Below are 24,411 nucleotides of genomic sequence, written 5' to 3' on the forward strand. Positions count from 1 at the left end.
CCAGGGTTATAAACCAGGAATGAATTATTAACATCCACTAATGACTACGCATAGAAAGAACAGCTAATACTGATACAAAGTAACTCTGCATAACAGATTAAATCTGAAGGTTGGAGAAATCTTCTGCATAATAAAAAAGGATAGAAGTACTTTGTATGTGTGCTTACTTGTTAATTGTCCTATAACTGGTACACTCTCTTCTACTTCATTATATGAAGTGATTGTCACCACATACTCTATTTCAGGTATAAGGTCTTTTAATAAAGTTTCAGTGGTACTAGCTGAAAGGGTAAATTCTTTACTAGGCCCATCTGGAAATATAGAAAGGAAAATATGAATGCAATAAAATATCTTTCACATATAACATGACACAATATAATATAATTCCCAGATACACTCAAAATCTAAAAAATTAAATATATGTGCATTTTTTTTTCAGAACACCCACACATCATCTTCTTCTGTCTTCTAAAACCAGAACTTTGAAATGTAATAAATGGGCTGGAATTGACCTTACTTATTATAATCATATTCAATACTTGCTTGAGGACTCAAGGATTCCTCTGGAATAAAGATATACCAGAATATCAAACCAAAACCCCCCATTGTTTTTTAGGGCTAATGGCAGATAACAAAATTATTTCATAAATGAGACAAAAAAAATTAATTTTAATTTTAAATTATGTGTTGGAGGAGAATGAAGAAAGACAAGTAGGGGATGAAAATCAACTCAAAGACAACATCATAGGTTAAAATTAAACTGTAGTAGGAAACAGTCTGTGTGGAAGCAATGCATTCTCCGGACTCAAATGGGTGCATACATTAATGGGTAACCATAGTCTTCTGAATTGACTTAACCAGGTATCAAACATTTCAAAATACAGTGTACTGGATATACAGTCGTATATAGATTATGTTCATTCTTTTTTTTTAATATTTATTTATTTTTGAGACAGGAAGAGACAGCATGAACGGGGGAGGGTCAGAGAGAGAGGGAGACACAGAATCTGAAACAGGCTCCAGGCTCTGGGCTGTCAGCACAGAGCCTTACGCAGGGCTCGAACTCACGGACCACAAGATCATGACCTGAGCCGAAGTCGGACGCTTAACCGACTGAGCCACCCAGGCACCCCGATTATGTTCATTCTTTATTCAATCAGGAACGATGGTTCCTAGGCACTAAGTGCCTGGAAGGATTTTTTATTATATTAAATTTTCATCAAAAGATAAATAATCAATAAAGGTAACAGGTATAATAGAACCCTTAGAAACATTCCTGGTTTTTGTGTGGAACGTGCAGAACCGACCAGGGCCCCCACAGGACAAGCCAGCAGGGCTCTGTTGGGTTCGGTGGTCTCAGTGCCAGTTTGGGGAGTACAGGAGTCAGTAATTTCCAACATATGGAAACTGATAGGACTGTTTTTCAATGGACTTTTTGCCTTGGAATGAGTGAATTAGTTAACTGCAAGTATATTTGGGGAGAGAGATTCAAAATGGAAAAAGTAAATTCTTGACCCCTTAAGTTCTCACATCATATTTAAAAAAAAAAAAAAATTCCAATTCCTTGATACAGTAGCATTTAAAATCACTAGTAGTTTCAGAAAACTTAAATTATATCAACATCATTCATCTCTACTGTCAGCCAGACAAGACTTCTTCCCACCACCTGGCCAGTGCAAATGGCAATGGTTATTTTTCCGTGCCATGTTAAAACTAAAAGTTAATCAATAGAGATTAGTTCTCCACAGTTGGGCAACATCATGAACACTAAAGATAACTCTTGACAACAACCCAAACAAGATTTTTTGTTTGTTGTTTAAAGACTCTGAGTCTAGGATCTACGGAATCCACCTAGCCAAAGTAAATTCTTATCTTCCACCATGGTAGCTCAACATTATTCCAGAAGAATGTTTCCTGTGTACTGAAATGTATAAGACACTGGGTAAGGCATAAGAACTCACTTCATCACTTGATAATTTAAATGTTAAAAATACTAATTCAAGAAAAATATCAGGAAATGAGAATTCTAGTTTATAAAATCAAAGATTAGAAGCAATGTTCTGGTCAGGTAAAAAAAAAAAAAAAGTAACTCTTCTAATAACAACAGCTTAGCACAGCAAACCATATAATAAAGCTCAACACTACAAAAATATAACAGTGGGTACTAAGCTGGAAATTTGGAGACCTGAGTCCACTAAATATCTGGTGACATTAGCTAAATCCTTAAGGTTCTCTAAATTTCAGCTTTCTTATAATGAAATGGAAGAAGGAGAGGAGACTGGATTATATCACCTTTAATGTCTCTATTTTAAAACCCCAACATTTCAAAACTTACCTGTTGTAGAGTCCACTGTTATTCTGTAACCCACAATTGGATCAGCTGGTTTTGCCCATGACATATGAACAGTATTTTCATCTTTTATTTTAAAATTCAAGTCTGAAGGTGGGTCAACTGCAAAAGAGAGAGTTGATATCAATTACATTTTCCAATGTCACAAAATGGTCAACTTAATCAATAAAGAATTGTGTCGAGCAAAGCTTACTAAAATTGTCTTTGCATAAATTTGTTTCCAACAAATATAGAAGATATCTTGTTGGATAAGAATAAAATTAAAAGCTGACAAGATATGACAAAACATCAGAGAGTATACATATTACAGAAGACAGCACAAAACACTTTTGATTCTTGAGTTGCTAGGTCATCCAAGAATGGCCAGCAAAATCAAGCAAAATAGAAACATATCTGGATACAAGTACATACAAGTACAATGAAATCACATATAATAACCACATATGCAAACAATTCACATAACAATTAAAGGAATCTAATACATGCTGAGTGCATTTTGAATAAGCATGCCAAATCACAACCTGCTTGTAACCATAGAAGTTAATTTAGAACATTGACATAGTACTTTTTTTCCATAATGTGGAAAAGAATCAATGATGTTTTTTGTCCATTCTCTGCATCATTGTCTTGTTATTAATTTTTGTTGATAAATCTCAATCTGTGCAGAGATGAAATATGTATTTTAATGAAAGGGAGAGATCATGGGAAATTTAGCACTGTTATGTTGCACAAGGAAATATACATTTAAATGTATATTCATGTTCTCATAGACAAATAATCAAAAGTAGTAATAGAGATGTTAATAATGTTTAAATGTACAAAAAGTAATATACAGATGTCTATAAAACTAATATTCTGCCTGTTTACACCACTACGCTGTATGTTTGCAAGGTGTAAACCAACACTGTTATTTTCCTTTGCAGCAGGTATACTCCATACTAGAAGTGGCATTTTAGGTTAAAATGCCAGTATGGTCCTTTACAAAACAATGGTTAATCATGAAAAGACAACATCAATGTATACTTATGGACATTTATTTATAGAACTTAAAGAAAACAGTGAAGAAGGATCAGCAATCTGAAGACATGACTGTGCATAAAAACTTGGAGAAGTCAATGACAGGAATAACTGAAAAGTACAGAAAGAAATAGTTTACATACAGAACTATATAGCTTCATGCATGTGTCAATGAAATGTTGACTTGCTTTTAGTTTCCCACAATAAACGAAAGCCTCCATGTACAATAGTCATTACACAAAGACGTTTCAGAAATATTTTATAATGATATTCTCTCTGCCATGTTCATGCCTCATCATGCAGCATTGTACTGACTCACTGTCAGTGCATGGTCAATGCATTATAAATTACTACTCTTGAGGGAGGTCAACAAAGTAAGATGACTTTCAGCCATACTCTTCTTAAAGTGTTTAAGTCTGAAAGTATTCCTTGTGAGTCAGAATTTTTGCATCTGTTTTGAAGGATTACAATCTCCTTTTAGGTTTTCATAGAGGTCAATTGAAATACAGTAGTAGCTTTGAGACATGAGTCATAGAATTTAACTGGGGTTAGGGATTTATGTAATATTAAAAGCACATTTTAATGGAAATAAAACAAAATAAGCAAACATTTGCTTTAATGAACTGCTGCTCCCAACTGTAGGTGATGGCTTTTTATTTTTATTGGATACTCTAGCAATGGAATAAATGTTATTTTCTTACTATCCATACACAGGCAGTGAGATTAGACTATTAATCTACATGCACGGTTTAATTATTCAACATTCTGCTGTCTGTAATCATACTGCAAGGTTTAGCTGTAGTCATCGCTTAGTATAACAAGCATGCAACAAATGTTAATACAACAAGAGGTATTAAGAATATCATTATAAAATATTGTTCCAGTAGCAATGGCTCAGGACAAATTTAATGCAAAGGCAGACGCAACTGGCCTGAGCATGCTTTTAAAAAAAAATCAGTACATGGAAAAACAGTACCACCAACCTTGCAGGGAAATTGACCTGAAGCAGCAGACATTAGGTTAAGACTGCTGAAGGGCAGCAGCGGCCCACCTTGTTGATTTCCAAATGACCAGGATTCCAGAAAAACTGAAAAATTGACTGTTGGGAAAAGTCTTTAACATTTCAGAGGTTTTTAAGGTGTTCATAGAAACTCAGATGTGGTACTTGGGAATCGAAAGAATGGCCGGCTAGCATGTGTACGACAGAGAGCCCACTCCACTCTTCTTCCTGCCACTTTTATCACACGTAAAACCTTTCAGCCTTGCCAGTCCATTTATACGTTTTTGTTTGTTTGTTTGTTTTGCAAAAAAAAGATAATAAAGCAGATGTGAGTATGGACTCACGTCAACTTGAATCAATGCAAAATGTATTTTCATTAATTTTGAAAATCTTTTATTTTGTACAAAAATAATTCACAACTGTCATTGCATTGTCACAAGCAGTGTCTATGTTCCCTAAAACAATGGAATGTTCCAGATGCTGGAATATTTCAGATATGAGCCACCTACATAGGGATTATGATGACAAAGAGTCATAGTTGCATACAATGAGAATCTGAACCAAGAGAAATAGAACTTAAATTATAAATAAATAATATAGCAATCAGATATATATTCAAAAAACCTGAACACTGATAATGAAAAGACTAAAATTTTAGGTATCCATGACTCTAGTAGTGTAATTTCCCGTTTATGAATAATGCTTTCTGTTATCAATAAGCTGTGCTATGCAAACTGCATCCTGGTGATATTCTGGTTTCATGAATTGGCAGGATTTAGGACTTTTTAGGAATGATAATAATAGCTAGCATTCTCTGAGTGTCTGCTATGCAATAGGTAGAGTACAAGTCACTTTATACGTTCTCTTTTTTCTCCTGATAACAATCCAGCATAACGTGCCCTGTTACCCCTGTTTCACAGATGAGTCAGTGAAATTTAGAGAGGTGAACACAACTAAAAAGCAGCAAACCTTTGATCCCATAGTCTGACTCCAGAGCACACAACTCTCTACAATACTGGGTTGAATGTAAAGATTAGGAAATATTTGAGAGAACGACTAACTTTAGAAAGCAATATTTGTATACAGGTGCTTATTAACATATATACCTCTACATTTTTCAATCTATAAAAAGCATTGTTTGATGCCTGCTCAATAATATATTTGTGGTATTCAGATATAGATAGAATTTGACTAATTTTACACACTTTGTTTAAAACTAAAGAATCTAGCTTAATATATAATTTAAAAAACCTTTCACTATGGCAACCAAAAGGAAGATATGTCCAAGAGTTTACCAACTCTACAGAGATTAATGGATGGATGGAAAGATGGACAGGTAGGAGGAGAGAGTCTAGTAAGTTTTGCTAACACATAAAATATGTTAAAGATAAAGCAGAATTCGACAACATCCTACTAAAATACCATCTTGACGAATTAGTAAGATTTTTAGTCTGGTCTTTGTGATAACAACACTGAAAAGGATACTGCCCTAATGGCAAAAACCTTTAGAAGTATGCCAAGAGTGGTTTTACTCTATGCAGTTGGCATTAATTTATATCTTCCATCCAAGGCTAGTATAAGTTTAATGATCTTTGCCATGATATATTCATTTTATTTGCGTTTATAAGATACCAAAAATAAACAGTTGAAAACTTAATATTTCAAACAAGGGATGGATTATTCCTTACACATTACAGAATGTGTTCCTTCCTTTAACTGGGTTGACCAGTTTTTAAGCAAGAGAGAACAGTGTAGGCAAACCTGCACTAAACCAGGAGAAAATCTGGGTCTCATCTATACCTTATCCCGAAGTAACCACATTAGTTGACTGAGCTACTCAGCCTATCTCCCTCATTTGGAAAATGAGAGAATTAGAATAGATGATTAGAAAGTTCCTCTGTAGTCCAAAGTGTCTGTTTTATGACACGGGATTATCAGATAAACATAGACATATATATATATATATATATATATATATATATATATATATATCTCAATTAGCCTCTTAACCTAGACACAAGACAGTTAAAGCTTATGGCCTCAACTCACTGCTGAATTGATAATATCCAGGTACTCCTCATAAATTATAAATATAAATCAAACTTACTAAAATTAAAACACTGTTTTTCACAAGATGTGTTCATCTTGAATTCTAGATTAATGAGAAAGGTGTCTAATTCTCACTAACCTTTAAATGTGAAATGTTCAATTTTCTAAATGGCAATTAATATACCATATGCTACATGAACCAAAAATGATTCATACATTATAGGTCATACAGAACACTGGCCACTATAAAAAAAAAAAAAGGAGATGCAAAAAGTATGTGCCAAAACTTTTAAATTAATATGAAAAAGAGCACTGTTCTCAACGTATAAAAAATTAAGTAAGTAGAAATTGGTTGAAAAATAGTATGACTACGACAGTTCAAGTATGAGTTGTAAAAGGGAAAGAAAAGCAATTATGGGCATTTCATAACTAAGATCAAAATGACAAAGCGGGAAACGGGGAGGTCAGTTGAAATTTTGAAACGTGCCCCAATATTTCCAAGAAATTCTCTTTCCAGCCATCATTCCCAGAAGGGTCTTGGCCACAAATTCTGTTAGCTCTTCACAGGCTCGATGGGACCACTTAGTTGGTAGTTAGCACCAAGCTGTGCTGTCCAACACAGGAGCTGTATGCGTCCAGCCACGTGTGGCTATCAAGCACTTGAAATATGCCCGGTTCAAAATGAAATGCGCTGCAAGTGTAAAATACACACCCAATTTCAAAGACTTAGCACAAAATTGTAAAATATCTCACTAATAATCTTTAAATTGATTACTTGTTAAAGTGATAATAGTGTGGATATATTAAGTTAAATATACTATAAGAAGTAGTTTCTCATGTTTCTTTTTCCTATTTTAGTGTGACAACCAGAAACTTTAAGTTACACATGTGGCTTGCATATGTGGCTTATAACATATTTCTATCTGACAGTACCAAATTAGAGAATAAGGCACAAAAAATGAATCCCATTAAAATATAATTACTAAATGCTGACCTAAGGAGTTGGGAGACAAGAAAGACACAGCTTAATTTAAGAAAGCAAAAGAAAGAGCTGCACCAAATTGAAAAGATAAAATGTGAGAAATATGGAAATCATCAGTAATGTAGATAGTAAAATGTTCTCCCTTTTGTTGTTGAGTACAGTTGACACACAATGTTAAAACGTTCTTTTTAACTGCACTTTGCTAACCAGCCATTATCCAATTGAGAATTGATTTTTTCCACTTACATCATTTCCAACTTAATTCTTTTCCTAAAAATTCTCAAATCTTTCTGATTTTCAAATAACTATTTTCTTAATGAGCAATAAATAGGCCACTTGAGTGAATTATCTAAAAATATCTTTAGTAGGGCTTCCAGAAGTTCCTCAAATAAAATTCCTTCCGAACAACGACATAGAAAGGAACATTAAAGGCAACCTCATCCGCGTATTACTTCACAGAAGCCACTCTGAAAAGCCTCTACATTGACACAGCATCAGTTAGATAAGAAGAACAGCAAGTTTCTGTCACTTTTCTAAGCAGGCCATCCATTTTGGAGCCTCTTTGTTTTCCTTAATCTTAATTTTTTTATGCCTGCAGTCCTGAAGTCGAAAACCAAACACAATAGAAAGTTATTGAAAATATCAGTGTTGTCAAGAAACAGCTCTACTTTCCCACAACCTCTAAAGAAGCACAACCCACTCTCAAACCCCACAGCTACCCCATGCATGTCTTTTCTCCCTTAACCCCATCAGGAGGCATTTTTTTTTTTAATTTTTTTTTTCAACGTTTTTTATTTATTTTTGGGACAGAGAGAGACAGAGCATGAACGGGGGAGGGGCAGAGAGAGAGAGGGAGACACAGAATCGGAAACAGGCTCCAGGCTCCGAGCCGTCAGCCCAGAGCCTGACGCGGGGCTCGAACTCACGGACCGCGAGATCGTCTGACCTGGCTGAAGTCGGACGCTCAACCGACTGCGCCACCCAGGCGCCCCGGCATTTTTTAATTGAAAAAAAAAAATGTCTGTTATGGTATTACCCGATTTATCTTGCAGAGCAATAACTCTAGTTTGTCAGGTCTTGAATCATACTTGAGGGAACACAGAAGCTCTCATTGGGTTAATATAGAGAAATAACTTTTTCAATAAATACTGAGAAATTAGGGCATCAAGGGCACACAACATAAAAGAATAAACTGAGGTTGAAATAAGCAAAGGTCCTTCATTTTCCACAAAGCAGGGCCACACGGAGCTGTTGTGACAGACCTTGGGGCCACGACACCCATCTCCCAGCCCCTGACAGACTCTGCTCAGGTCTGATGCTAGAGGGAAGAAGGGAGGGACCGAAGCTGGGCTCCTCTGGCTCCCACTTGCTTCCTGGGTTGGAAACCTTGGCACAGATCCAAGCTAACTGCGCGGGGCTGGGCCTGAGCCACGTTCCTCCCGAAAACCAAACAGAGACAGCAGTCACCCTGGGCCACGCCAACACATCCTGGGTCCGGATCTCGGCTTGCCACCCATCCCCTAGGCGATGTGTGGCTGCCACCTCACTTTGCCTGCACCGTCAGCCTAACGACTGCGCTCCCCACAAAACACACAGAGACGCAGAGCCGGCACTGTTGGAGTCTTTTATTTCATGCTGTCACCGAGGTCGCAGCCCGGAGCCAGGTGGTAAACAGCCACGCGAATAAGCGTGCCCGCGCTCCGGGGCTCCTGGGTACCACCAGGAGTCATCCTGTTCGTAGAGCTGGGTGCAGCTGTCGCCCCCTCCAGGACGGCCGGTCCTCTCGGAAGGCAGCACTGTAGGTGGCAGTGTGGACAGCACACCGCAGGGACAAGCGCAAGGAGACCACACAGCACTGTACGGAATGGATTAAACAGAATACGAAAGAGCTGGACCTGAGAGCCAGAAAATGGACAGACCTCAGGAGAAGGGGGCGTTTCTCTTAGAGGAGAGAAACCCCGGAGAAAACACGAAGTACAGAAAAAAACAGAGCAAGCAATAGTGGCAAGATTGATTTGTTTTTTTCCTTTCTAGAATTCTGCATTGTCACTGACAGAAGGGGGAGGAAGAGCATTTTACCTTCTGCCTCAATGGAAGACAGCAGCAGGGCCGCGCCCAGGGCGGCAAGCGCTGGGGGAAGCCTGGTCCGCATGCTCGGCCTCCGAGCTCACAGCCGCATGAAGGGATCTGCGGGAGGAAGCAGTGACCGTATCAGAACCGGGTCCGGGCAGGCCCGGAACCAGGTTAGAACTGGAGCCTGGACCTGGGCCAGGACCCGACCAGATCTGCCTTAATAACCGCAGGGCCCAGCCTCGAATATAATGGGCCTATTGTGGAGCAGTGTAAGTCAAGTTCATCTACTGCAGTTTAATCATGGCACTAAGAGGGATTTCAAGTTTAAAGAGGGTCCTGTTTTCCTGGAGGTTGGTCCTGCTTAGCATCCCCGGGTGACGGCCTTACCAGGCCCCACATGACTTCATCCTGCCTTGGTGATGGCTAATTCAGAGGTCATTTTATCCCTGACTCAACTAAATGTCTCTTCCAGCTGGGGATTTTATTTGGCCTGCAGCTTTTTTCCTAGCTGCTGAACTCTTTAGGTAACTGTACTTTAGTGGTCTCAAGGTAATTTGGAAAAGTATAATAAACCTCTTTTACTCTCTTTTTTTCTTCATTTTGTTCTTCCTACCAATATGCAGCTCTTTAAGGTCTGAAATGGATTATACAGAAATATGTAAGGCCCAACTGAAACCTGACCCTACTGCTAGCTGTGTTCTCTTCACATCTGATAAATCCTTTACCCAAAATGAGGAGATAACAATTCTAAGATATATAATTTTTAAAAACAGGCAATAGAAGAGACAAAACACTCTCATCTGTTTTCCCAAGAGATTTTTAATAAAAATTCCCAATAATAATTAATATTTTCATTTAACTGTCCACTTAATCCAGAAGATTACAAGAATATATCCTCCACACGAGAATACATTCTATTCTGATTTTTCCTGATTCTGTAACTAGGTTATTAATTTCTTAAACACAGAGTCTTATTCATCTTTCGTGATTCCCAGCACATAGTAGGTGCTTAACTATGTTGGCAGAAGGGAATCTTCTAAAATATTCTAAGGTCCAATCCACAGACAAAAGCTACTAGCAATGAGCTGAATTGGGAAGTTGCCAGAGGCAAGACATAAAAAAGAGAGTTGACTGTGAAGTACATAAGTTATTGTAAGGCAACGGGCAAGGCTGCTTGAAAAACGAAGTCCTGCTTGGGAATCCAAAAATGAGCCAAAGGTCAAGCCCTCTTTGAGAAAAGAAACTGACAAGCTCCAACCATGCCCTTCCAAATTATTGGCACAATGTATTAGGGCATCTTTCCTCGGCCTGAGTGTAAATTGCGTTTTAAATGTCTGATGAACAGGCGTGCCAAATTGCCCAGAGCTCCTTTTTATGAGGCCAAGATTAAAATGTTGGCGCTGCTCAGAAGATTCAAGGACTCCAGCAATTTCTTTCTCCTTAATTAACAGCTGTTTGACATTTCTAACCCTCTTCAACCATCAGTGAAAAGCAGGAGGTGAGGCTAGCCCATTGTTCCCATCAGCTGGCCTTAACTTTGCTACAATAATTTCCAACTCAGTTGGCAGTCGTGCTCGCGAAGAGTTAAAGGCTGACTGACAATCCAACCATCAAAAAGCTGCGTTCAGACTTTTTTTTTTTTAAATCCCTGAACTCTTCACACACAAAAAAACCCTGAGAAGTGGAAGCGCTTTTGTCTGGGTCGAGAGCGCCACCTATTGGCTGCCTGACTCAGCGGCAAGAATGAATCACGTCGCGTCGGGATATCGGAACGTACAGTCAGTTCTACCAGCCCGCCAGGCATTCCGTCCATATGTTTAAAAAAAAAGTTTTCTCTCCTTTTAGCCAAAACATTTACGTGAACGCTAAGGTCGGTGCTTCATTGAGCATTCTCAGACATAAATGTCTGAAAGCGGCCACCCCTACGTGTCCGCAAGGATTCCCTCACTTCACCCTCATGAATGAAAATGAGTCAGTTGCGGAGGAGCGGGTGCGGGGAGAGGGGAGGGGGAGGGGGTAGGTCTTAAGAAACTGGTCTCCTTCCACCCACTGCCCCCCTCCCACCCTCCTGGAAAAGACCAATTCTTTAACTCCTGAGTGCAGTTAAAAAAGAAAATTACACCTCCCCTCACCCACAGGGTTCCTCCAGATCCGTGCGCGTCACCTACCTCCTCTTTGACCCACTGCGACCTTGACATTAGTTAGCCAAGGGCGAGTTTAGCGCTCCTTTCCTTTCTTGCTCCATCCTTCCCCAGTACTCCTGCATACTTTACGTAGTCCACGCTGCGGCGGGAGGGGGACAGAAAATGGGTCCTGGAACGCCCCGAAAGGGTCACCCGAAGGTGCCTAAGGACCCTCGATTTGGGGTACCTCTTTTGCTCCCTGTCTTCGCGTCTCCGCTCCATAAATGAACCCGGCGACCCACGCTCTCTGATCTTTATACACTATCTAGGATTTGGGATGGAAACTACTTCGAAGGTTCCACGGACCCCTCGACCAAGGCACTCGGGAAAAGGTCGGGAAGGGCGAGCTTTCTCGAGAAGTTGAGGAAGTCGGCCAAGGCTGCGTCTCCTAGAGCCGGATTAACCCACCATCATCGCAGATGCTTTGAAAAGCCGAGGAGCCAAAACACTCGACGAGGAATCTGTCTCAAGATGCCACACACGCCCGCGCAGCCTCGACGAGCTGCAGAGCACTCAGCCGGCCCGCCAAAGAATTCCGCGCCGTGCGTCACTAAAATACCTTCCCAGCGCCGCGGCTGCACCACCGCACCCCGGGAAAGCTCCGACCAAGAGGCAGCGAGCGGCCGGTGGCCCCAGAACCTGGACCGCCCTTCCTGGAAGTCGACAGCATCTATAGATGAAATCCCTCTACGAGCAGAAACGCGGAACAGGGTGCTTCACGCACACACGGCCGCCCTGCATCAACTCGTAGGAAAAGCTACAACTCTTCGTCCCGCAAAGATAAAATGAATCACAGAACCCCAGGACACCCGGCAAATCCCAGGCACTGCTCCACTCTGACCAGTCCAAACGGTTCTCGCGCGCGGTCCCTAGGGACTTAGGGCAGCGCAAGGAACGGGCTAAAAACAAGGTTCCCTAGTTATCTTTGTGAGGGACGGGATAAGGGGAAAGGGCTAGAAGCCGGACTAACCTGGGGCGGTGGTGTCCGAGGTAGCGGCGGCGACAGCGGCTTCCCGGCGTCGTAGAAGGCTGCGCTCGGCGTGACCCTCCGCACGCCCAGGCAATTGGCGCCGCGCTCCAGGAGCACCTGGCGGCTGCCGGCAGGCGGGTAGCGGCAAGGCCACCAAGGTTGTGAAGTGTTGGAGTGTCCCGGCGGGAGCCGCAGGCGCCGCAGGACGGGCGGAGACTGCCCGGGACCGCAGCTGCCCGCGCGCGGACGCGTCTGCGACGGCTCGCCTTGGTCGAGTGGGAAGAGACTCCGCGCCGCGGGCTACTTAATAGAGGGCTGTTCCCGGCTCTCAGTTTACTCGGTTACGAAACGCCTGAGAAGGTGGACGGCTGCCACGGGGTGATGTATGCTCCTCCGGCGGTGAAGGAGGTCTACTTTTGGGAACGTGTGCATACTTCCAGCATTCCTTCGGCGTGAGGTGGCGATCCCCGTAGTAGCAATGCCCCGCCGGGAAGGGGGGGGGGGGATGTAGGGAGGGGGGAAGAGGGAGGAAGCGGGGAGGGGGACAGCCGCAGCCGGGTTCCCTGCCAAGGGAAGCCGCGCACTCTTCTGCTTGGGGCGGGCTGGGGAGCTCGGGTTTCCCTATCCTTGCGATTTTCTTTAATGAATTTATTTTCCTAAATTAAGAACAATGGGAGGGAGGGAAGCGACTCTCAGTTTCAGAACTGCAAGAATGTGTGACCGACCCCACCCCACCCTAGTCCCATCCCCCATCATCACCACCTACACTTCCCTCCCCCTCCGTCCTGGGTGCACTTAAAACCGATTTACAGGGTTTCCATTAACTAACTGTCTGTGCACGCGGCGCGCCTTCTGTCTTTTTCAATCTCTGAGCGGCCGATTGGAAACCCGTACAGCCGCCCTCGCGGGGCTCAGCGACGGGATGGCTTTCCCAGTCCTGTCTTACTTCGCTAATGCTTCGGGACGGAACTAAGAGGCTTAATTTGAGCCAAGACAGAGGGCATGGGACGCAATGAAACCTGGGGGTCCTCAGCACAAGAAGCCGCTAGGGAACAAGTTGCAATCACGTTGGAAATTTGGCTTCCGGACCACAGCATAACCTGGCCCCCAGCGGAGGCTTTGGACCAGAAACTCTGCCTTCCAACCCCGCGGGGTCGAGACGAATGAAAGTAAATTTCCCCCAACTACCAAAGAGATGGACGCCAGATGAGAGCTGACATTCTGCCAGCATCTTCCCCTTTTTACCGCCCCCTCCCCCCAATCGGCTCCACCCCCTTGGCCTAGAGCAGGAAGCCTGGCACTCAGGGTTGCCAAATTGTACTAGATGCACGGGAGGAAGCGCGGGGCTCTAACACTGTAGCATCAGAAAAACGCTCCAGGAGAGGTTCAGATTACACACGTCCGTGCCCTGGTCACAAGCTCTGCACTTTTGGCCTTTTGAAGCCCAGAGGTTAACCCTGCAAGGGTGAGCACCCCGGATGGGGGAGGGGGCCCGGAGGGGAACGCGGGAGCTATGCCCCTGGAATTGACCGCCAGCAATAGTAAAAGGGGAGGTCTTGTCGCCAATGTAAACCTCTCTTCCCTATTTGACTGACGTTTGCAAATCTGGCCTTCCCTCCAACAGGCGTGATATCCTCTGAACTTGCCTTTAGAATGACAAGAACTTGCAGAGCGCCCCCCTCCATTCCGCCCCACTCACAGCTGCCTCCAGCTAAAGCCAGAGGAAGCCAGAGAGAAGGTTGGAGGGAAAGAATGGAGAAAAATGGGAATCTCCACCTCTGCGCATTCTCTGAGTACACACGGCCCACTCGAAAGTCCCGCTGGGCAGCTGTCACAAAGAGCCCACACACGCGCACAGTGCCCAGGCGTTTTGCCCCTTCAAACTCTCACAACCCGGGTGTCCGGCACAAACCCCTAGGGCAGAAGCGCGTCCTGGACGTGAATGACCCGACGTGCACTACGCGGAACGGGCTCATCAGCTGAGTACCAGTGAGCTCTTATACCCAGCCGGTGGAGAGCGGTCCTTCGCTCGCTGGCCAGCCCTCTACCCGCACCCTCACTCAAATTCCTTCTTACAGACGCAAGTGGGCTGGTGGCAGACACAAGGACAGAGCCAAGAGGCAGTTAAGTCCCGGCAGCCGCAGGCCGGTCATCCAGTCGCGCTGCGCTGCTCGCAGCGGACACCCTGGCCCGCACAGGGACTTAGAACCGCCAGGGACGCCCCTTGGGAAACCGACACCCACTGTCTAGAAAAGGAAAGCTGCCCCCTCGCTGGCCAGCCAAGGCTGGCTGGGGTTTGCATTTCGCTCAGGGGTGTGTGTGTGTGTGTGTGTGTGTGTGTGTGTGTAGGCGCGCTTTTCTTTATGTACTTTTTGTTGTTTTTAATTTGTGATGGCAAAGTTGTACACCGGGGAGAAGTGTAACTCTGGTTTTACTGATTTTTTTAATTGTTATTTAAATGTTAGTTAAATACAGTGCAATATTGGTTTCAAGAGTAGAATTCAGTGATTCATCATTTACATACAACACCCAGGGCTCATCCCAACAAGGGTCCTCCTTAATACCCATCACCCATCTAGCCCATCCCTCACCCACCTCCTTCCATCAGTCCTCAGTTTGTTCTCTATTATTAAGAGTCTCTTATGGTTTGTTTCTCTCTCTTAAAAGAGTTCTTCCCAGTTGATTTGGCTCAGAGCTGCAAATGCAGAGTTGAACAGTCAGTCAGTCACCTGCTGGGGAGCCAAGGGCTGCCTTTTCCAGAGGCGGGAGCACGCCCCCCCCCAAAAGCACTCACATTGCACTGCTCTCCAACCCAAAGTGACATCCTGGGGACCCCTGTGGCCATCCTCTCTTGCTTAAGGCATTCTCATTAACAGACTTAGATTTAATGCATTTGAAAATAGTTACTGAAAAGGTCTGTCAGGAACAAACCACTGGCCGCAAACACCCTTGGTCCCTCAGAAAAAAGAATCTCTACGAAATACTTCCAAAATAGGTTGAGAGGAAAAAGAAGGAAGGAACACTGGTTCGGGGAGTACACGGACATACATCCACAAGCTAATCCAAAAACACCCATTTTCACAAGACAGGAGTGCAACTCAAGGTTATGCAAAGAGGCACCTCGGGAGGGGCTTCCAACAAGACACCTGCACGGTTTGGCCTCTGGGGGCCCTTCTGCAAGCTAGACTCCCGGTATGGTAAGGGGACAAATCGGTAAAAAAACAAAAACAAAAAAACGTGTAAACCCTCTTCCAATCTGCCCCCTTTTGCAGAGCGTCCAGTTCTTGATGCCCCTTGGAATCCATTAATGTTTGCAACAAATTGACATTTATCGAGTGAGGCAGAGATGGTTCAATTTATTCACTTTAGATGCTTTGTGTGTCTTTTATTCCTCAGGTTATACCCTGGGCTCACCCTTCCTCACTCTATCATATGCTCGCCCACCTCTTCTCCCTTCGACTCCTGGGCTCCCGGAGGTTCCAGGGCTTCAGATTCCTTGTCCGACAGCGCGATCTAGCGGTGAGCACGAGCACTGGCGTCGGAGGTCAAAGTTCCAGAATGGAGAGCCAGAAGTTGAGTTGCAGGTGAGTTTTTGAAAAATGTGTCATTCATCCATCTGATTCCCAGGAATGTCTGGGAGGCGACAACATGGGAGACCAAGTGAGGAGGTGACATAAACTCTCTTTGTGTCCATTAACTAACCGCCTATAGAAATTCTTGCCCCAAGGCTGCTGCAAGGTTCTGGTCAGGGATAAACTTAAAATGTGTGAATTTCAGGAAGGAGTTCAGATTACAGGGTCGTCCCTATTTATAAACAGGCAAAAGCAGCCTCCTTATTGATTTTCTTGGCGTTAACCTAACCAGCACTCCTGCTATAGGTGAAGGTGTTTCCACTGCAAGTTCTTGCTGATGTACCTCTAGGGGAAGGAAAGAGACACCCAGGCTGAATGTGCACAGTTGGTCCAGTTCTTGGGGCTGTGTGTAGGCTGTACCCAGAGTGGACTTCAAGGGTCTTGGGAGAAGAAGCCCTTTGAGATAAGAGTGTGGAGAGAGGAGGTAGTATTCTGCCTACACTGATTCTCAGAGGCAGAGAGGCATTGTATCTGAACAGTCAAGAAGTCACATCAAAAACAGTGTGTCTGAATCCTCTCCTTTAGAACCCTGTGCATGAAGTCAAAATACATTTGATGATCACCTTCCATGTGTCCGCACAGTGACAAGCTCAGAGCCGTGGATACAAAGACAATTCAGATGAGGTCTTGCCTTCAAAACTCTGTCAAGGAACACCCAGGGCATTTCACTGGCCCACTTACATCTCTTGAGAGATTATGGCTTCAAAATGTTTTAAAATTAAAAATGAGAAGCAGTAAGCAACTACCCTGTCTGTACTAGCAAAGCTAAAGAATCCAGGGACTGAAGCCATCCCTACAGGAAGGGAGAGGGGATGTATTATGTTCCTGCCTCCTTGACTTCTTCATAAAGAACTATTCCAGAGAGGTCTCCAGGCTTGTGCGCACCTCATCCAGACCTCTCACTTGCCCTGAAACGATCTCTCCCTTTCGGCGTGTGAGCAGCTGTGGAGCAGAAAACAGTAATTGCATCACATTTATCCTCCCACCCAAGGTGGCAAGTTCAACTTCATGTGACCTCAAAAAGTGTGGTTGCCTGGAAGGCTATGAAGCTTAAAACAAAAAATTTGCATCCAAATACACTATCTTCCTAGGATGAACCATTCAGATTTGATAAAAGTCAAATGCTGACGGGAGTCGATTATTCAGTTAGCTCTGACCTCCTTGAGCAACTATGAAAGATAAAAGGAAACACATTCACTTAAGAGTTAAGAAAGCAGCCCTTTGTGACTTCATTTCTATAAGATTCAATACTGTTTCAGTCATCCTTACCACCCTGGGACTCAGAATCTATTTATTTGGTAACTATCAAAGTAGGAAGGAGCAGGTCCAGAATTCCTAATCAGAACACCGCTCTGTGTGTGGACACTTGGTAAGTGTATACTGACATAAATTTGCAGGTTGCTGGAAAATGTGAAAAATCATTAGGAACTCATTTTTCAGGATTTGGTCATGGCCTTCAAACTGATTACGTAGTACACTGAAATGCAGTAGTGATGAAATCATAGTCAAAAGAGGTTTTATTGGTCCCAGTTGGAGCTCCTGTGTAGGATAAGTGTAACCAGACCAAGGTTTCATTTGATAAACCATTTTTATACACTTACTACTTCATTCAGCTACATTTAAGAAGCACAGATACCCAGGTATTCAAGGCAGACAGAATTCCAGACTTTGAAATGTTCCTAAATCCAATATGGAGTGGAATGCACCCTCTGGTGGAAAAGAGGGAAAGGATGGCCATTATCTGAGTAGACTCCTTTCATCGTTTTGATCTGGATCATTCATTCAGCAAACATTCATGATGTTCACTAGAAACTGTGAGGAATTTTTTTTAAAAAGCAAATCAAAAGAGGTCCTGTCCACAAAAAGCATAAATGTAGTAACAAAGACCAAAGTCAAAAGACTCAAGAGAAGTCTGGAGACAGTGTATAATTGGAAACTGACAGACCAGTATAAAAAATAATTGGGGGGGGGGGGGAATCATGATATACAGAAACAAGACAAAAGACATTGCAGGAAGCAATCAATTCAACCCACGATTCAGAACATTCTGCATAAAAAAAGCAATTTCTCCACAAACCGGTTTCTCCATAAATCAGTCTCTCCAAAACCCCATGACAAGAAAAAAGGGGGGAAAGAGTAGATTGTTATGAAAAAATATTTAAGAGCCATAGCAACCAAATAATAACAATAACAATAATAGTCGTCAAGAACTATTTTAGGATCTGAAATTGTATCCTACTTGCAAGCTAACAAGTTAACATACTACAGATTCACAGGATGCTGGCAGAACACACGAGGAACCAGAGACAAAGGACTGTGTTACTGACAGCAATAGCAGTAGCCAGAGTATCATTATTTGCCCTGGTTCTCCAGGCCCCAGTTCCCACGGGGTAATGCGAAGAAGGCCCAGTGACCCTTACAAACACAGTGGGTTGCACTGAGGGAACTGAACTGAGCTTGGGGAACCCATGTCTTTTCTAAGGGCAGTCAGCCTGCCTGACTTTTGCCCTGAAAGGAGGCATTATCTTTGTTACACTAGACAGTAAACAAACTTGCCCTTTGCTCTGGAGGGAGAAATTACCTTTGGTTCTTAGGCTGCTAGTATACAAACTCCCTGGAAACAATCCTCTAAAATAAAAGCATTCGGTGCCTCTGCAGAAACAGGAGAGATCCACTGGAGAGGTGTCTCCCAACAATAAGAATTGTTGCAAGTTTGTGCAAGGAAGAAAGCAGTGTATGCTGAAGTGGTCCCTAAAGAATTTCTGGAGGAGGAAGATTTTAAAGGACTAGCAGTTAACATTCCAAGCACAAGATTCAAAATGAGAAGTTGAAAAAAATAGCAAAGAGACAAGAAATGTCCTGGGCAATAAATAAAGCAGAGTTGTTTCAGCAGAAACTTTGTGAACACGATGGAATAGTATTGGAGTTTGGAAGTAGCTGAGATTCTGGAATTTAATCCTTTAAATATAATCATTACTGAGCAAATAATTGACAGGGCGTATCCCAGTCATTGCGCAAAGCATTTTACATACATCAGTCCATGACATTTAATTCTTATCTCTATGCTAGAGAGAAGGAATTGAGGCTCAGAGACGTCAGGTGATTTACCTGTTAATTTTGGAACCCAGATCTGAGCTCAGCTTTCTGATATCTAAGCTCATGGTCTTTCTGGTATATTAAAACCACAGAAGAATGATAAAAATCTTGTTGCAAAAAGCCTAATCTGACAATCAGACTCATAGTAACTTGCTAGGAAGACAGCCTACAAGCAAGGAGACAGGGGGAGGCGGGGGTGGGGGGGGGGGTGCCTGGATGACTCAGTAGGTTAAGTGTCCAACTTCAGCTCAGGCCATGATCTCAAGGTCCATGAGTTCAAGCCCCGCTTTGGGCTCTGTGCTGACAGCTCAGAGCCTGGAGCCTGCTTTGGATTCTGTGTCTCTCTCTGTCCCTCCTCCATTTGTGCTTTCTGTCTCTCTCTAAGTAAGTAAATAAACTTTAAAAAATAAAGAAAAATAAAGGGAGACGGGGTGAGGGGTGGGCCAGAATCCAGGTAAGAGACTCAGAGGGTCTATCTTGTGGCACTCACAACAGTGGCATGCAAAGAGGAAAATGACTGGTGTTAGGAAGTCATGATGGGAAAATATCTTACAATGATTGAGCAAAGTCAGATGACTGAATGACATGCCAGGGACACAGAGAGAGAGAGAGAGAGAATCCCAAGCAGGCTCTGAGCTGTCAGTGCAGAGCCCGATGCAGGGCTCGATCTCACGAACCGAACTGCGAGATCATGACCTGAGACGAAATCAAGAATTGGTCACTTAACCATTGGAGCCACCCAGATGCCCCTCTATACAGATTTTTTAAGAGAAAAAGATGTATCCTTCCTCCCATCTCCCCCCCCCCCCGAATTTTGCAAAGTGTGAAAAACTACTGAAGAGGTCACATTTGCACTGTGTGACAGGCAGTTATTCAAAGGGAAAAGGATGGCATTGTTGTTCCTTGGCTCTCCTGAAAGCTTGGTCATGGGTGGCTGAATACATAACACTGCATGTGATACAAAAAGCATCTGGGAAATGCTTAAACAATTTTCTCCATCCTCCCCCTGTCTATGCTGCCCGGGTGCTGGACTCATCAGGCTGAAAGTACATTAAATCCTCACTCAGTGTTTAAATTCGGAAAATCATTTCAAACTTTCACACATGGTCTAGTTTTTTTTTTTTAAGTGTAGTTTTATTTATTGAATGGCTTCTTTTCTTAGATTTTTGGTTTTTTCCTGGTAGCAATAGCTTTGAACAAAACCACTAACTGCCCCCAAAATAAAAGGTTCTGTTCTCTGATGTCAGGAACACTTAAGGCCATGCTCACCACACAAGTGTAAGAAACCAAGTATTGAGGTTATGTTTTTATTAACACTCTTTTGAAATGAAGTCTTGTGCCTTCACTATTTTTATTATTACCTATGAAAATGAAGTTGAAATGTCTGGTCTTGCATTTTCTAAGCAGTGCCTGATGCTCATTCCCATTTCTGCACTGGAACTAAGGTGAGGATTGCAGCAAATAAATAATGGGCTTTCACAATATGGCCATTGTCTGGGCTCTGTGATTGGCTCAGTGATATTCCTCCCGCTTCTGTCCTACTGGAAAGCCACCATGTGCCTTGAGGTGACCGAAGCTTAGTAGACCTAAGCTAATGGGACTCAAGCCTACCTGCACAAAATAATCACTCAAGGAGCCTGGAAAACTTCTCTACTGATGTCTGAGCACCACCCTTACACCAATTATATCTGTTCTCCAAGGAAGCTTGGGCATCTGTACATTTTTGAAGCTACCCTGATAATTCTGATGGTCTGTGAGGGTTGACCCATGCTTATCTAAGCCAAGCACCCTTTGCTATTCATGAAGTCTGTGCTGAGAAAAGCCGAGAACCCACCTGCCACTTGGAGGGCTAAGGGGAGCCATCTAGAACTGGCAGGTCAGGAGGACCAATCACCTGGAGAGCTGGTCCCCAAATCAGTGTTCCAAGGGAGTGTTTAAATTTGGGTTCGGTGTTGCCAGCCAATTGTTAGAAAATTATTTTGAGGGGGGGCGCCTGGGTGGCGCAGTCGGTTAAGCGTCCGACTTCAGCCAGGTCACGATCTCGCGGTCCGTGAGTTCGAGCCCCGCGTCAGGCTCTGGGCTGACGGCTCGGAGCCTGGAGCCTGTTTCCGATTCTGTGTCTCCCTCTCTCTCTCTGCCCCTCCCCCGTTCATGCTCTGTCTCTCTCTGTCCCAAAAATAAATAAAAAACATTGGAAAAAAAAAAATTTAAAAAAAAGAAAATTATTTTGAGGAAACCCCTAAACTGAAGGAAGGTTGATTGGCCAGGGTCAGAGAGCTGGCGGTGGGGCAGCCAGACTCAAACCCGCCCGCACCTGCTTCCCAGGCTTCCACCACCCCCACTCCCATGTTAACACCTGGAAGGAGTCTGTTCATTGTTGTCATTGTCTTTAAAGTTTCAGTCAGAAAATACATGGTCAAATTTCATTGCCAAAGGACACTCAAGATGTCAAGATTTCTTGTTCTTACTAATGTTGATATTAAAATATATATACAAAGATGAGGACAGAATTTGCTTTTATTTCTTCTAATGTAAATACTGTATTTTTTTTTTACTGTATGTACTTTCAGTAGATGAGTTGAATACTTTTTTTAAAAGGTTTATTTATTTATGAGAGAGAGAGAGAGAAAGCACAAGCAGGGGAGGGACAGCGAGAGAGAGACAGAGGATCTGAAGCAGGCTCCATGCATGGAGGAGTGCTGACAGCAGTGAGCTCAATGTGGGGCTCAAACTCATGAACCATGAGATCATGACCTGGGCCGAAGTTGGACACTCAACCGAGTCACCCAGATGCCCCATGAACACTTTTAGAGATAGAAATGAGATTATATGGTAGCCTCATCTATCTAATGATGATAGAAATTATCACAGAATGATAATAGAACTCTGATGTTCCTATTATTATGGAAGAAAGAAAGAAAAGGAAATGGGGGACAACTAGCTGACTCTATGACCAAAAGGGATCTTAGAAATCATGTAACCCACTGCATCATTTCACATTTACAAAACCTGAGAACCAGAGCAGTTCAGGAGCTTGCTCAATAGTATATTTCTATCACTGGTGCCAGGACTAGAACCCAGGTGCCAACTGCTTAGATTGGTCTTCTTGCCATTATTCTGGGTACTGTATTCTCGAGCATGTCATTAATTTAGCAAAACATGTTGGGACTCATTGCCTCACTACCTCAAGAATGGGGTTGGACTAGAGCAGTGGAAGCTTGCTGCCTGTCACAACATACCTGCATCTGAAATCTTTTAAAGTTAAAGCAAAACAAAATTGCCACAAATAGGTAGTGATATACGCATCTAGATGTGCCTGGCCCACCCAGCACTTACCGGTACAGCTGACAGAGCTGCTAATAAGGAGACCAGATGTCTGAGAGCAGTTGCCATGTGTTCTGAGTGAAGGTGGAAGGACAGATCCAGCACAGCAGACTTGTGTCCTACGACAGGCAGTGACTGTTTCCTTCCTGAGACCATCTTTGGGAATCCATAAGAACAGTGCCACACCCACTTTAATCTCTCATCTCTTAAAAGTGCCCACAACTGGCACTCTACTGCATCAAAAGGGTTCTGCTGCTAGCAACAGGGAACAGAAGTAACAGGGATTAAAACACTCATGGAAGTCAGGAGGTAGGCAATCCACATCTGAGACTTGTTCCATGAAGTCCACCGAAGCCCAGGCTTCTGTCATCTTATCAGTCCACAGATGAGGCTTCTGTTTCAAGATACCACATGGTCTAAGATGGCTGTTTTGGCTTCAGTCATGACACAGAAATTTTAGCCAAAAGGAAAAAGCAAAGGACAAAAAAAAAAAAAAAAAAGTGGGGGAAAGAGGTCAGACAGTAATCTTTGTCGTCTTCAGAGGAAGATTCCCACAGACTGCTCTTAGATGATTGTGATTATATTTCTTTGGTCAGAACTTAGTCACATGGCCACATCTAGCTACAAAGGAGGCTTGACAATGTAGTTTATTCTGGCCACCCAGGCACCCATCTTAAACTCTGAGGTTCCATTATGATGGAAGAAAGAGAGAAGCAATAATGGGGGGCAACCAGCAGACTGTACGACCAAAAGGGACCTTAGAATTCAGCAGACTCTACCACTGAGAAATAGTAATCCAGTGGTAAACATCCACCTTCTGTGGACATCTGGGCTGGACTGGGCACTTGGTAGCTAAAAAGTAAGCTAAGCCAATCCCTCTCCAAGGTGCCAAATAGTCCTGGTTACTGACATCAGATTTAATAAGACCTTAATCAGAATTTTGACTCATTCCACTCAGTCTGGAGAACTGGCTGCCAAGAACAGAGGAATCTCCTTTGTGCTATTGTCTTCAGAAATTCCTTAACTCCTATTAACTTCTGGCCCTCACACTTAGCATAATTTTGAGATTGGCTTCACTTGAAAGCAAAACCATCCTGTGAGCTAGACAGCGTATGGAAACAGCAGGTCCCCAGAGAACAAAGGGGCCATGGAATCATCAGTGATGACATCATTGCATAGACATGTGTTTTCCCTAGCGAGTCATTGACTCCGTTAAAACTTCATCTTTCCTATCGTAGAGGGCATTGCAAGGATTACATGACATCTTTTTTATAAATAAACATTATGCTGGAACACAAAAAAAGGCAAAAACAAGTGGAGTTATAAATAGAAAGGGAATATAGGAAAATTTCCAGGAAAACGTAGGCGTTTTATAAATGACTGTGACTGAACTTCTCCTGTGAAAAGATGCTTGTGTTAGAGACAACGGAAGAGTCACAGAAGGATGCTTTCACCTCCTCAGATATTAAGAAGGCTCCTAGCTTCTCAGATCAATTTGATATAATTTGAGTATTCTTTGTCATGTCACACTAGTTGAAACTGAAAGGCACATCTCAGTCACATCTATAACCTCACAATTTTAGGGGTGCCTGAATGGCTTAGTTGGTTAAGCATCAGACTTCAGCTCAGGTTATGATCTCAGGGTTTGTGGTTCGAGCCCTGACTTGGGCTCTGTGCTAATAGCTTAGAGCCTCGAGCCTGCTTCGGATTCTGTGTCTTCCTCTCTCTCTCTACG

General features: G+C 43.1%; 1 protein-coding gene and 1 long non-coding RNA gene across 6 annotated transcripts in view; one reads left to right on the forward strand and one right to left on the reverse strand.

The window, feature by feature from the left end:
• The window catches only part of COL12A1 (collagen type XII alpha 1 chain), a 117,077-nt gene extending 104,338 nt beyond the window's left edge, over window positions 1-12,739 (reverse strand). For 3 of the 5 annotated variants that reach the window (XM_058734493.1, XM_058734491.1, XM_058734494.1), the window contains exons 1-4: window positions 11,640-11,746; window positions 9,478-9,585; window positions 2,336-2,452; window positions 168-311 (exon numbers count right to left, since the gene is read on the reverse strand). In XM_058734493.1, the coding sequence (XP_058590476.1) occupies window positions 168-311; window positions 2,336-2,452; window positions 9,478-9,550 (334 nt within the window). In that variant the 5' untranslated portion in view covers window positions 9,551-9,585; window positions 11,640-11,746. Of the gene's footprint in view, window positions 1-167; window positions 312-2,335; window positions 2,453-9,477; window positions 9,586-11,639; window positions 11,747-12,624 lie in introns of those variants that run through there. The other 2 variants (XM_058734492.1, XM_058734495.1) reach the window with 2 other exon arrangements.
• Window positions 12,740-12,756: 17 nt separating this feature from the next.
• LOC131514451 (uncharacterized) lies at window positions 12,757-19,522 on the forward strand. The gene is made up of 3 exons (XR_009263075.1): window positions 12,757-13,081; window positions 16,021-16,208; window positions 16,782-19,522. It is a non-coding gene; the product is annotated as an uncharacterized LOC131514451 (long non-coding RNA).
• Window positions 19,523-24,411: the final 4,889 nt, after the last annotated feature.

Source organism: Neofelis nebulosa, chromosome 6 (genome assembly GCF_028018385.1).
Source record: "Neofelis nebulosa isolate mNeoNeb1 chromosome 6, mNeoNeb1.pri, whole genome shotgun sequence".
Taxonomy (NCBI): Eukaryota; Metazoa; Chordata; class Mammalia; order Carnivora; family Felidae; genus Neofelis; species Neofelis nebulosa.